The sequence below is a fragment of the Pyrus communis genome, chromosome 12, assembly GCF_963583255.1.
Source record: "Pyrus communis chromosome 12, drPyrComm1.1, whole genome shotgun sequence".
Lineage (NCBI taxonomy): Eukaryota > Viridiplantae > Streptophyta > Magnoliopsida > Rosales > Rosaceae > Pyrus > Pyrus communis.
The window spans coordinates 1,414,469-1,427,975 of NC_084814.1; the positions used below are offsets into that span (position 1 = coordinate 1,414,469).

The window sequence follows — 13,507 nt, forward strand, 5'->3', positions numbered from 1 at the left end:
TTTCAGATCAACTTGGGTGACAAGTTTGACATATCTTGAATGTACTTGGAAGAGCTTTTCAAGGCTTATATTCATTTTGAAAGACATTACATGTTTTTTTAGCTGTTTAGACAACACTGTACATTAGATATTTTGTTCTTTGTTCGGTATTCTGGAGCCTTTGTACTTCATGTTGAGATTTGTTTGTAAGAAATAGTAATGAATTGTGGTTATGTTCAGTTTTGGAGATCTTTTTGCTCCTATAATAGCATCTTTAAAAGAGAAGTCAATCTAATCAGCAAAAATCCTTCTAACCGAAATGTTATTAGCTGATTAAATTTGAAGTCCTTGTAATTAGAAATCAAATTTGACACAACATCAAATTTATTTTTAATAACAGATCCCTTATTCCACTAAAATTTCCAACTAATAAAAATTTTGTTTCCACATTTTTTTTAATAAATACACCCATTTAAAGCTTTATATTAATAAGAAATAACATTTGACGATTCTGTTAGAGGTGTACAAAATTTGACATAAAACTTCAGATCAACACATCATCCATAAATTGTAATTTGACTATTATAATTTGATATTTCTTTTAGAGATGGTCTAAGCGCCATAGGGGAGGGGGAACAACATGAAGTAAAAAACATACAACCTTGTACAAAAACATAGGGTGCCTTTAGCTTTCATTTATTTACTCTGAAAATCCAGGTCATTGTTTAGAAAGCGAAAGGAAACGCCATACTGTTGGAACTCATCCAATACCGCTTACATGAATAATACAAGACCGGGCAGAAGATGCCGGTTGGTCATACCACTAATTCACAAGCATACAAACCAAATACCAGCGCAAGTCATAGGTTCGGTATTAAACAAGACACGAGACAGACAAATCTGCATAACTCTGCAGGTAGTGATAACGCAAACGATCCATATATAAGACCTGTTAAAGAAGCTCATCTTCTTCATCCCGCAACTTTCCTTGAATACGTTCTGCCAGGTTGAATCTCTTGAACAGGCCTGAGGTACAAGTTTCCAGACTCACCAATCCACTGGACACCGGCCTTCATGGGAGGAGGGCGCATCTGCGGCTGCCCGACGGTCTGCCTGCGATGACCAATTGTCATATTTGCCAGCTTCTCAGATGTATCTGAAACTCCACGTGCAACCCTTCCCTTGTTCACAGAGGCTACCAACCGACATACTTTTCTCAGTTAAATAAATGTCATATGAACAAGCACCAGGGGCTTGACAAATAAAAGTAACTAAAAGCCGAAGAAAAAGCCAACATTCACGCATTCTTGTGGTTCATAAATGTGACCAGCAAAATATATTGATAAAAAATCCAAATCGGTGGAAGAAAGCAACACAATCAAACATCCTTCTAGCCATGGAACTTACTAGGACTGCTCTTTCCAGGAGGTCGATATTTCTGCTGCTGCTGCTTTGGAGAGCTTTTCAAATATTTATCATTCTTTTTCACATCCTTCAATCATAGAGATGAGGAATTAATTAATAACAGTAAACGCAATTGAGGTATGTGCATGTTTGGCATAAGCGCACAATCAAATTAAACAGAGAAAAGTAATAACATGTGTTATTACCTGGTTTGCCATATCCAGTTTCCGCTGCACACCTGCAAAAATAGTTATCACAGAATGAGAATAAATCTAGAAAACTACCAGTTCATTAGACAAGATGTCAATGTTTCCTTAACTATGAGCTATAAACCCACTTCTTTTATAGGCAAAAAGTGAAATTATATACGAAGCTCTCCTTTAGGATAAAAGAAAAAGTCAGAATTGAAAGTTTAAATAAACTCAACAGAACAATATAAACCAACCTGTGCCTACAGAAGCATGCAACTTTGGGGAAGGGAAGCTGTTAGCAAGCTTTGAATGAGATACAGTTCCAGAAAGTCTTCTAGCACTCTGCTGCTCGGCTCCCCTTGCTCCAGCTGTGTAACAATACAAATAAATTTATATCCTACATTACTTGAATATCTAAATAAAGATATCAAAGCTGATGCAATTCCATAAATTATCAGATGGACAAACCTATTGGTGGTGTTCTCGCAACATTTGATCTGGAACGAAGGGATGGCGGAACATAATAACAACTCTGCAAAATAAAAGGAAGTACATCTTAGAATACACAACATTTACAGACCCCATTCATCATAGGAAGTTGCACTAACTATACTATGTTCCAATACACTACCTGGAAGAAAGGATGCTGGAGGGCCTCTGCAGCAGTTGGCCTCTTGGAAGGGTCCCAAGAACAAAGTGACTACAGCAAAAGGAAAAGGAAAAACATGAATTCCACAGTAGTAGACGTTCTTTAAACAATTTAGCCACACATGGGCTGAGTTGAGGGGACAGTAATACTATATAGGACTTACTGTAATAAGGCTGATTGCACTGTCACTAGCTGATGGGATCAGTGAAGAAAGATCTATACCAGCAAACTGCCATATTAAAAGATACAAAACCAACTTAATATACAAGGTTGTTTTTCCAAGTATGGGAACAGCATATCTCATGTTTCTACTAATACTAAAACACAACACACAAAAAATACATCCCAAATTAGCATGCAGCGTTAAACTGTCTAATAAATCTCTCACATAAAATAAGATGCAGCAATGACAGCAGTCTGATAAAAGTGAGAATGTAAAAACCATTCCCCATGAGATTTCTGTACAAGTCTATGCACCTCAGAGAACAAACTAAAACGCATGAATAAAATTGAACAAAACAAATGAGGAATTGCATTATGCAAAACCAGAAATAACTGACCTGAGGAAATTGGTAGTTGATATCCCTTGCAAGGCGAAGCCCGTCAGCCCATGAATCCTTGGTTGGGCTTCCAATCACACTGCAAATTTTGTGTATCTCATCTGCTTCACTGCAAGAATGGTGGAAGGAGGTGAAGGTGAGAACAATTAACATAAATAAACTGGTATTAGTCGCTAAATTATTAGCAAAAATGGCACTAATATCTTCTAAAAAGAATTGAAGTTAATTAAACAATTACTGCACAGATTCAAAATTCTATCCTGTCCAATAATTATAGCAATATTTCCCTGTGGGAAACAAACAATGACTGAGGCACGGAATACATACCTAACACCCGGAAATAAAGGACGGAGAGAAAACAACTCAGCCATGATTGCACCCATTGCCCACATATCTGACAGTTATAATAAAAATTAATAATTTACGAAAGCAATCATTGTAAATATATACTCACAAAGGACAAAAATCAAAACTTTTAACATAACTTCATTACAAAAACACTCACCAACTTTTGAGCTATACATGTATGACTGAAGCAGCACTTCGGGCGCTCGATACCTAGCACATCCACATTCTAGAGTCAGTAACTGACAGCAATATATTAACACCCAAGCAGAGATAATTCGTAACAAAAATTGAAAAACAAAAATTAGAATAACACCCACCACCGTGTCGACACATATTCTGTATATGGTGGTTGTGAATTGATTTCTCGAGCAAGTCCAAAATCAGCAATTTTGATGACATCTTTGGTAACCAATATGTTCTCTGCAAAGAAGTGAACGTACAGGTACAATTACAAATATTTCAGTCTGGTAGCACAAGAAAAAACAAAGAGAACAGATGACAGCCTGAACGGCTTAATGACAAACCATATAACCGAAGAAATTGATTGAAGAAAGAAAATAACCCCACAACGAAAGTGGAAACAAAATTTGAGATGATTTGGCCACTTGAGGATTCAGAATACAAAAGAGAAAAAAGGAAACAAAAAATGCAAGAAAGCATAGCATGGGAATGCAAGCAGCAATAATTAAAGATCCAAAAAAAACAAAACAAAGTATAGAACACGTTGGACATTCAGAACATCGAATGACGTCTTTTTTAGCCCTTCTGATTCTCTAACGAACATTTTACCTACTCAACCAAGGTTATACACAACAATTGTAGCAGATACCTGGCTTAAGGTCACGATGAAAATATCCACGCTGATGCATGTAAGCAAGGCCCTGAAAAACTTGAAAACACCAATTTCTGACTTCAGCTTCAGGGAAAAGCTTTTCCTTATCTTTCATGAGTTGATACAAGTTGAACTCCTGCAATGTCCATATGACAACACCAAATATCACTTATCAGTTATGACACTCATGGACATAATAGCAAATAATATAAAGTTTAGCAACTATACCACTTACCATGTATTCAAACACGAAGTACAATATGTCATTTTCTCTGATGACTTCCTTGAGCTTCACAATATTTGGATGATTCATTCTACGCAATGACTGCATGGAGAAGAAACCCGTGATATAATTAAAAAATATAAATCAGATCAGGATATTAATACAGAGGAGACAGTAAGTTGAACCACCTTAACTTCCCGTAGACTTACGCACTCCTCCCATGAATAATATCTTTTCTTCATTTTCTTAATAGCAACCTGAAATATTGTCCAAATGACTATGAACAGAACAAATACAGCACTACATACATTCTAAAAGGAATGGGGACAAAAACCACTTACGACTTCACCAGTCTGCTTATTAATAGCTCGCCAGACACTCCCAAATGTGCCATCACCAACTTCCTTTATTAACTTGTACCTAGAGTAACCACATACTTATGCATCAGTATGAACACAAACAGATAACCCTAAAATCACACAGTAAACACTCACCTCTCCATTCTTCCTGTGGAACACAAAGCAGCTCGTTCTTTATTCAGTGAAAGCATAAAGACTCGTAAAAGATAAAACGAATTTATCTGAGATGATCCTTCAAATACACTGTAGGATATAAACAACTGCCTTGCTGGTCCAGCAGAATCAAACCATTAATCTTCTGAGGCAATACGCATGAGCACAAAACCAGAATTCATATGATGGATGGGCTGCACGGCCTTATTTATTACTAACTCCAGGGCATCAGGGCTACAGCATGACATCGTTGGCAAAAAAGAACAAGTATCACCGAACATATCGATGCCAATTAAAAAAACCAACCAAAAGGATTTATCCCGCCAAATGAAATACTTAGAGCTCAAGATAGTGTCACCCAAGGCTTAATAAACTTAACTAATAGCTATCTCATCTAAATTATGCAGAGATCAGTGAGGAATCTTCAGGTAACAAAGATCTTGCCACTTCTCATAGCACCCATCAGGAGCAACGATGAAATAATAACTCTGAAATAAACAGTGTGCACTGGTTTGGTTTGACGTAACTGATTATCTAATATTAAGTATGCAGAGATCTTCAGTCACAGATTGCCAGAATTTAACCCTGTCATGATAATGAAAGAATAAAATCAGGAATACTAAGCAGGCATAGACTAAAAAAGTAGAAGTATAAAATTGATCTGAGTTGTGTAAGCTGTACCCCTGAAGAAGTTTTCCCAGAAATTTCAAGTGGATGTTGTATCAGCAATGCACTATGCACTAAAGATCCAACACCTGACTCAGAAACTAGCATCACGTCTCCCGTATTGATCATTTAAGAGAAATTGACCACTAAGTGCAATTAACAAAAGAAACCAGAAGAAAATCTCCAAGGACAAGAAATCTCCAGTCAAGCACTTCCTGGAAAGAAAAGACCCGGTACTGGTGGCAATTTGACCAGAGGCGCATTTGCTCCATGTCTTGAAATATATATGAAACCCCTTTAAATCTAAGCCCGGCACAACCTGAAATTAAGATTACAATAAATGAATGCGTTGTAAGAACATAAGACCAATCATGCAGACAAGATACGAAGGTACAATTTACTGATTTTAATGGCCATTTAAACAAAATCTCACATAATATGAAACATAATGATGCAAATCCAAACACTAAAACAAAATAACATTTAATCCTTACCACAGCTTCATAATAGCTCTCACATAAAATTACAATACTTGCTGCACAATTCAGAACAAAGTTCAGACAAAACAAATACCACAAACCATATAATGATGACAATGTCAATATACAACAAACTTTGGGCACCTAAGCTGTATTATGCATCATACAGACACAACTAAAAAACTTAACGTGATGCACGCATGCTTTGCTATTTCATTGTTCTTACTCATTCGCAGGCCAACAAATGATTTCCGATGCTAAACCACATGCCACAAATCACAAAAAATTGTGTAAAAGGATAACCTAAACTCACAAAAGAACATCAGGGACAAATTATATAGACCCCCATGACGTCATGAATTTCAACAATAATTTGTATAAGTTCTAAGCCACCAAATGACCTTCAGCACAAAACTGGAATGTAGGAAACGAAAGAAGAGGAACCATAACCAGAAACAAGTTTATACAAAAAATGGTTGCAGTTAGACTTTATGGTGCAGCAAATTACGGTTTTAGCCTCACGTGAGACGCACTAAGCTAAATCTATAACCTGAGTGATCAAAAACATTAGCAATTTATGTAAGACACAAACAGAATACAACCAATGATATATTTGCAAACAAATAAATAAACAAAAAGCCTCAAATTACCAATTCGAGTTATGATTCATAAAAATAACCACCATAAGCCGCGAGTATCCCAATTACATAACCCAGAGATGTAATTCCAAATCAGAAAAATTTCACCAAACCTTAATAACCCAGAAGAAGAAACCCTACAAAAATCGAGCCCAAATTTGCGAACTCTGAAACCCTTCCATTTCCCAGAATTTCTCAGCAACATAACAAACTTTGAACGGACCCGTCCGTTCAAAGTACCATATCCAGACGAATACATTAAAAAAGCTAACCCTAATCCTAAATCCCAAAACACAGATCGAATAAAATCGAGATACAATTCACAACGAAAAAAATCAAACTATCCCAAAACAAATCGAATAAAATCAATTACAAGACAAAATCGAATAAAATCGATTTCAGAAGTAAATCTAAACAAAAAGGACAAATAATTGATTGAGGATCAGATCGGAAGAAAATGAATCGAACCTGAAAGCCAAGCGGCATGACAACCGTCGCCAAGGACGGGAGGAGGTGGAATCCAGAGTTTCTGTTATGTAAAACCGACTTCTTCGATTGAACCCACCGAATTCTGATCTGCTGCCAGAGAGAGAGAGAGATAGAGAGAGAGAGAGGGGAGGATGAGAGAGAATAAAAGCCTTCGTGCCAACCAAGGAATTTACCTATTTTCTTACGTTTCCGATATTTATAGCTCCACTCCACGTTCTCACGAAGATAAGGATACACTTGTCATTTGACCCAATTGCTTGATCTTTCTCTATTGATCGGTTGGATTTTTACTCTTTTTTTTTTTGGTTTTTTTTTTTCAAATGAATTTATTTCCAACAAATAAAATTAATTTACTTCGAATTCTTTTTTGCATTCTTCTTTATTTGTAAGTGAGAGATTTTAGATTCGAAGTGAACGACGAATTTAATACCAAATTAGACCGTTCATTATGTGACTTTATCGAATTCTCTCATTTCCTTAATGTAAAAATATTAATGTACTTAGAAAAAAAAATAGTTTTGACTTTTTCTTGTGTCCATTTTAATTGAGAGGTAAATAATGGAATTACAGCAAGTTTTTCATTTCATGCTCCAATTTTCTTGCATTGAGATGTTAAAGACAAATTATGTCTACTAATTTTTTATTTTTATACAATTACATATCATGTTAGAGTTAAGTTTTTAGGGAGCGCAATCGGATCATAAATTTATATAACGATTACAGATAGGAAAATTATATTTGAATTAATATAACTTTACTCTATGCACAATTTAAATTTTATATGTGAATTGTTTTTTTAATTTATTGTATAATTATTATCAAAGTACAAGATGAAATTACAATAAAACTAAAGTTTATAATAAATAAACACACACTCAATAATCAAACTCTTGCTATCACGCATTCTTTATCATACGCTCTATTTTGGCTAAACCGCAGTTGGGATTGTATGTTAATGATTGTGAACTTGATTACCGTTCTACCCGTTTTTTGGTGTTCTTCTCCTTAATTTTTTGAGAAATGCTAACAACTCTTTTAAAAGTGATGCTCTCCATGCACTCTCCACCACCTTATGTTTTTAGCACAATTCTGGTGCCAACATTATAAAATATTATACCAAAAACATAAGATGACGGAGAGTCCTACTTTTTTAATTTTTTTTTATTTTTATTATTATGGATTTTGGTCATAGATCTTCAACATAGTATGCTTATTCAGTCATAATTTCAATCTTTTTGCTGCTATGTCTGCTTTAGAATGGAGACTCCATCAAAACCGAGTGCTTTAGTGTTTGCAATGTCGTTTTGCCATCCTCCTGTAAACCTCAAACGATAAATTAATTCTCACCAATTCTTTAAAAAAAAAAAAAAAAAAAAAGTGTTGTTAATCCACCTCATCGTTTATTTCCCCACCCACCTTATAATTTAACCCACTATAAAAATTTTAAAAATTAAAATGTTATTTCTTCACCCACTATTATTCCTAAAATATCCTCTAATTATATCTAAACTCATTCTATTTTAGTTTACCAAAATGCCATCACCCTAGCCTAACCAACCCCCTCAAAACGTCACCACCCCCGTCAGCAACCAAAACCTTTAACACTTGTTTGGCGACGTCTCCTTCGAGAAGAGAGAAGAACGGGAGAGGGAAGTAGAGAGAGCAACGAGAGTGGGAGGAAGAGAGAAACGGGAGGGGAGGAAGAGAGAGAAGCACTGGGGAGAGAGTGGACAAAGACCCCCTCTCTCTGTTAGCGATGGTTGAAATGCAATTTTGATGGAATATGGGTGGACAGCAGTGGGGTGGGGGCCGGGTTATGGAGTTGTGGTGGGGTGATGAGGAGGGAGATTTTCAGTTTTTCCAGTTTCGAAATTCGCAAGTCAATTGAACAGGCTAAAATGTTACTCGCCTACTAGTCTCCATGGTGCAATGTAGTACTCAATATTCATGTAAATCATGTCATTTACATGGAGATTTCATACATCAATCTCTCTAGAATCTGGTCATGGACGTTACAAACTGATTTATAACGGTATTCCAGACGAGAATGAAAGAGTCAAACTAGCATATAACTCAACGCACTCGATGAAAAGCGGCCCACCGTGCGACAAAATTTCAAAATTTACCAGGCTCAAGTAACACGTGCTTGCAAGAAAAAAAGGCTAAATTCAGTACTTTTTTGAGTGGGAGATTTGACCTTCTTTCTTTCCTCGCGGGCAGGAAGCACACCAGCAGCGTGCGTTGCGTGATTCTACTGTGTTTTTTGCACTTGACTGGGTGGACAGTTGACCGGAAGATAACTTCGATTCGCCCGGCCAGCAGGCGGTAACTGCTTGAATCCGGATCCTCTTTGTACGGATTTTGGGGATCCGTAAATCGTATCCGTTCATCATACATCATGCGGTCATAAATCATTTTAAATATTTTTATTTAAAATTAAACACAAACAGTATTTGACAAGAACTGACTGCACGATATATGATGAACAAACACAATTCACAGATCCCTTAGGATCCTCGCCAAAACGACCCGGAGAGGATCCTGTTGGTTTCACCGTCACCAGAAAGATGCATGAAAAATTTGAGCCAAAACGTAAAAGGACCACATGTTCAACGCATAAAACATGGACCAAAGGCAACATAAGCATCCTTTGTTTCCCTCACTTGAACCAGAAGATTTTCATTTAAGAAACAGAGAAATCTTTGTTCCTTTTCGTTTTCTTTCTTCTTCCTTTGGTACATACACTTCCTTGCATATATTCAAATCATCCGATTACAGCTTGACACGAAAAGAGAGCAAATTATGAAAATCGGGAAAACGAAAAAGAAATTACACCGAGTACATGTTGACACCTTATAAAGAATATATCTATACGCAACGCCCTATCGGTTGATCAAACCACCTTATTGGGTAACCGAGTCTTCAACGACAAATTTGAGTATTCTTGGCTTCTTAAACAATGAACTAATTCTCTGTGAATGGTATTGAACTTGCTTCTTTTGCTTCTATTCCTATTTCCGTCCCTCCAAGAAATCGACTTGGTTTTGGGTTTCTATGGATGGCCATCATCTGGAAGTCCGGTTCGATGAATACCAGAGTTTTTTCTGGCATATCAGTATTTTCTCCTTCTCAACGCCATACTCAGTGTCTTCTTTGCGGCATCCCCATCTCATCCCTTTGGCAATAGTCGCAACAGCATCCACAAAGTAGCTGGATTCTCGAACTATTGCGTAGCCACTAGGGCGCAGGATTCGGTCCATCTCTAAGAGCACATTTTTCATTTCGCATCTGCCCAATTTTACGATCATTAGAACCATTTATACAAAGAACGATAAATTAGGCAAGAGTGCACAGAAAACTTACATCTAAGATTAAGTAGTTAATTCAATATGCCATACTAATATAAGCTTTCAAAATATATTCATCTCCCAAGATAAAGAGAAACCCGTTTTTTACCTGTGGCTTTCTGCAGTAAAGAGGCCATCAAGATGTAGAAGATCGTAAGTACGTGGATAAGTAGAAAACGCCTCACACCTGCCAAAAGAGAACAGATAAATCAACACAAAAACCACTTGATTTCATTACAATGACCAAATGAGAAGTGCATCAAAAGTATGCTATTCATGCAGAAAGGAGTTTCAAATTACCAATCATGGTAAGTTCCGATAAGGCCTCGATCATAGACCACAGGTAGTGTGTTTACAGCATAGGAAGAGACCACATTCATGACCCACAAGGGATAATCAATCGTGGCTGCGGCAAAACCTCCATATACCGTATTCATGTCCATAACATTTCTGATCTTATCTGTTCCAATTGCTGGGAGCAACTTTTTGTAATGCTTCAATCGTACCCTCCACTTGCTGTCATCATGCTTGAAAGCACTAGCACTTCCGCCATGCACATCAGAAATACGCTCTGGTGCAACATGCAACCGCTCTGGCCATTGAGGGATGGATATCAAAGCTGACTTTTTTAGCTTTGGGTCTGGAACTACGACACAAGAGCGTAATGGAGTGTACCATCCTGAATCTGGTTCAAGGCTATCATCACACTTTGCAGGATAGGTGTCTGGCTCAGAAAGTTTATTGTAGCAACTGCTGTCTGACAGTTTCTGCCAAACAGCAATATCATCCTTTTTGTTGTACAATTTGAAGCACAATGAAGTTAGCAGGTCTTGCAACTTTTCATAATCTGATTTCTGCTCTTCTACGGTGGTGTTCCACCCACGCCAGCGGTTTTCGTAGTTGACAGGTGGACCAGACAGGACCCAAAAACCACCAGGACGGAGTATACGATGAACTTCAAGGAGGTAAATTCCACCTGACATCAAGAAAGTAGCCATCAGAAGAAGTGGTAAACTTTAAAAGATAAATAAAAATGATAAAACGAGAGGAGAGAAAGATGAAACCATTTCCAACTTATGCAAAAAAAATTACACAAGTTCACAACTGGGCCGTGGAATTTTTCCCTAAAAATGATAACTGATATCTTATATGATGTCCTACAAAGGAAGAAAGGAAGTTCCAATCTCAAGAAATTACAGTTCACAACTGAGCCGTGGAATTTTTCCCTACAAATGATAACTGGAACACAGGGATTTAGTGGATGCAAATTGTCTAAGTTGGTCCTATCTACCATTACTACCGCACTTAAGAGAGAGAAATCTCCAAGTTCCTAGAGCAATCAGGTAAAATGCAAAATGCAGCACTGCTTATATGACCCATGCATCCCCACTATGCTATTGCTAATTTGAAAACTGGTTCCAGCAGCTGGACATTAAGGTCAATAAACTGAATTAAATTCTCTAGAACAGAATTTTTTTTAAAACAATTTGATAGAATAAGTACCAAATTCTGTCCATGGGATGAGGCATCTTGAGCAGTGAGCCATATCAAACGAGTTAGAAGGGAAAGGAAGTCTCTGTGTAGAAATGATGCCAAGAATTGCTGGAATTCCACGTTCCAAAGCAAACTGAACCTGAGCTTCATGATTATCTCTTGGAGCAAGAGAAACAGTTAAAATCCCACGATCTAACAAATCACCCCCCCAGCTTGCAACCTAGAAATTAACCAATTAAAGAGGTTAACTTCTGTAGATTCTCATGAATTTAATTACCTAGCAGTTTGTGCTGCTTCAAGGATAATAAGGAAATAGATTATTACATGGTAAATGAATTTCAACAATTAAATAGGGAAAGAAAGGTGCAGATGAAATTTAAACTTGCATTTTTAACTAGATCAAAAAGGCAACATGCATTCACCCACCAGAAATTTTCAGCTAAAGTTAAACATGATAAATCGGGAAAATGTAAAAGAGGATGAAAGATGAGCTCACCCCACACCCAGTATCAATGGCAGTTCGAACGGTCCCATCTTTCATTTCTGGAATAAGATCTTGCATCAAATCGACATATGCAGAAACGCCTCTCGGAAACATAGTTCCCCCACCGGGAAAGAGAAACTTCTCCCCTTCTTTTCTCAGCCAATTCTGATTGGACTTCTGTTTGTTAATCCAATCATATGGCACATTCCTGAAACCAGATGCCCATGCTAAATTCAGTGAAACTTTTAACAGTTTTTAGGTAAAAAACAAATAGAGACTAAAAACTAGAAACTTTTGACTGTACATAGGCTTTAGGCATCAGCTGTCAAATATTTACCTGTACCAACATTCGTCCCTGCTATTTGGCCATCTGATTGGTGGCTTGTAGCCATCTGGAGGTGGAACTAAGCATTCTTTCCTCTCCAATACTGGAGGGCAGTGCCGTTCCATGAAAGTAAGCCGATGAACACCATACTTTCTCCACCTCTGTACAATAAGCAGCCACAATCTGATAAGCATCTAGCAGTGCGTAAATTCCGGAAAGGATAAAGTACTTAAAAATGATTAAGGAGTTACTCTTGGATCCGTGCACGGGGTGTAGTCTTGATAGTCACTGCTGCATTCAGCAAAGGTAACGGGTTTTAACTGGAGAGATGATTGAACTGCCTCTGTGACATCTTCGACCTTGACAGGCTCAATTTTGTTCTTTTCAGAACAGAAGATTCCACCAAGATAGAATGAAAACCCGCATAGCAAAACAAACAAGATTGTCATGGGGAAAACCCTGGTACCTTGGGGCCCTGGTTTTCCATCCTTATGTTTCATGATCTCAGAAAGTATTAACTACCTGCACACATACAAGGCATATTAGATATCTTCATCATTGGTCATATCAGATATTAAATAATACCGATCTGCTACCTGCACACAGTACTAAAACTTAAATCAAACAGTCAAACTATACGAGTCACAAGCTACAACGGATTTCTTTCGTTCCTCAAAAGCGACTTCTTATACATTTACGAACCAACTTTACTAAAGAAACACATGTTTAATTAAAGAAAACCCATCAGCCAACCATAAACTTTGACAAAAAAAAAAACATGGGATCACACAAAGGAAAACTGAAACTGAATTCCTGGGATAGATCCAGATCCAGATCTAGCATATGCATTCAGTCCACCCAAAGAAAGTAATGCAAAAAAACATAAA

General features: G+C 37.2%; 2 protein-coding genes across 3 annotated transcripts; both read right to left on the reverse strand.

The window, feature by feature from the left end:
• Positions 1–641: 641 nt before the first annotated feature.
• LOC137709900 (cyclin-dependent kinase F-4) lies at positions 642–7,122 on the reverse strand. Of its 2 annotated transcripts, XM_068448881.1 has the most exons (19): positions 6,950–7,122; positions 5,859–5,899; positions 5,380–5,683; positions 4,681–5,283; positions 4,528–4,606; positions 4,375–4,443; positions 4,199–4,288; positions 3,961–4,099; positions 3,449–3,551; positions 3,289–3,341; positions 3,111–3,177; positions 2,784–2,892; positions 2,387–2,452; positions 2,206–2,274; positions 2,043–2,106; positions 1,829–1,942; positions 1,590–1,621; positions 1,387–1,471; positions 642–1,174 (listed from the first exon to the last, which is right to left on the reverse strand). In XM_068448881.1, the coding sequence occupies exons 4-19, from the start codon at positions 4,734–4,736 to the stop codon at positions 951–953; spliced, it is 1,419 nt and encodes a 472-aa protein (XP_068304982.1). In that variant the 5' UTR covers positions 4,737–5,283; positions 5,380–5,683; positions 5,859–5,899; positions 6,950–7,122; the 3' UTR covers positions 642–950. The 2 variants fall into 2 exon arrangements, with proteins under 2 accessions (XP_068304982.1, XP_068304981.1); XM_068448880.1 differs by lacking the exon at positions 5,859–5,899.
• A 2,495-nt stretch (positions 7,123–9,617) lies between these two features.
• LOC137710773 (probable methyltransferase PMT21) lies at positions 9,618–13,373 on the reverse strand. Its single transcript, XM_068449897.1, has 7 exons — positions 12,872–13,373; positions 12,633–12,781; positions 12,308–12,503; positions 11,821–12,031; positions 10,618–11,293; positions 10,427–10,504; positions 9,618–10,258 (listed from the first exon to the last, which is right to left on the reverse strand). Exons 1-7 carry the CDS (start codon positions 13,118–13,120, stop codon positions 10,036–10,038), a joined length of 1,782 nt encoding a protein of 593 aa, XP_068305998.1. The 5' UTR covers positions 13,121–13,373; the 3' UTR covers positions 9,618–10,035.
• Between the last annotated feature and the right edge of the window lie 134 nt (positions 13,374–13,507).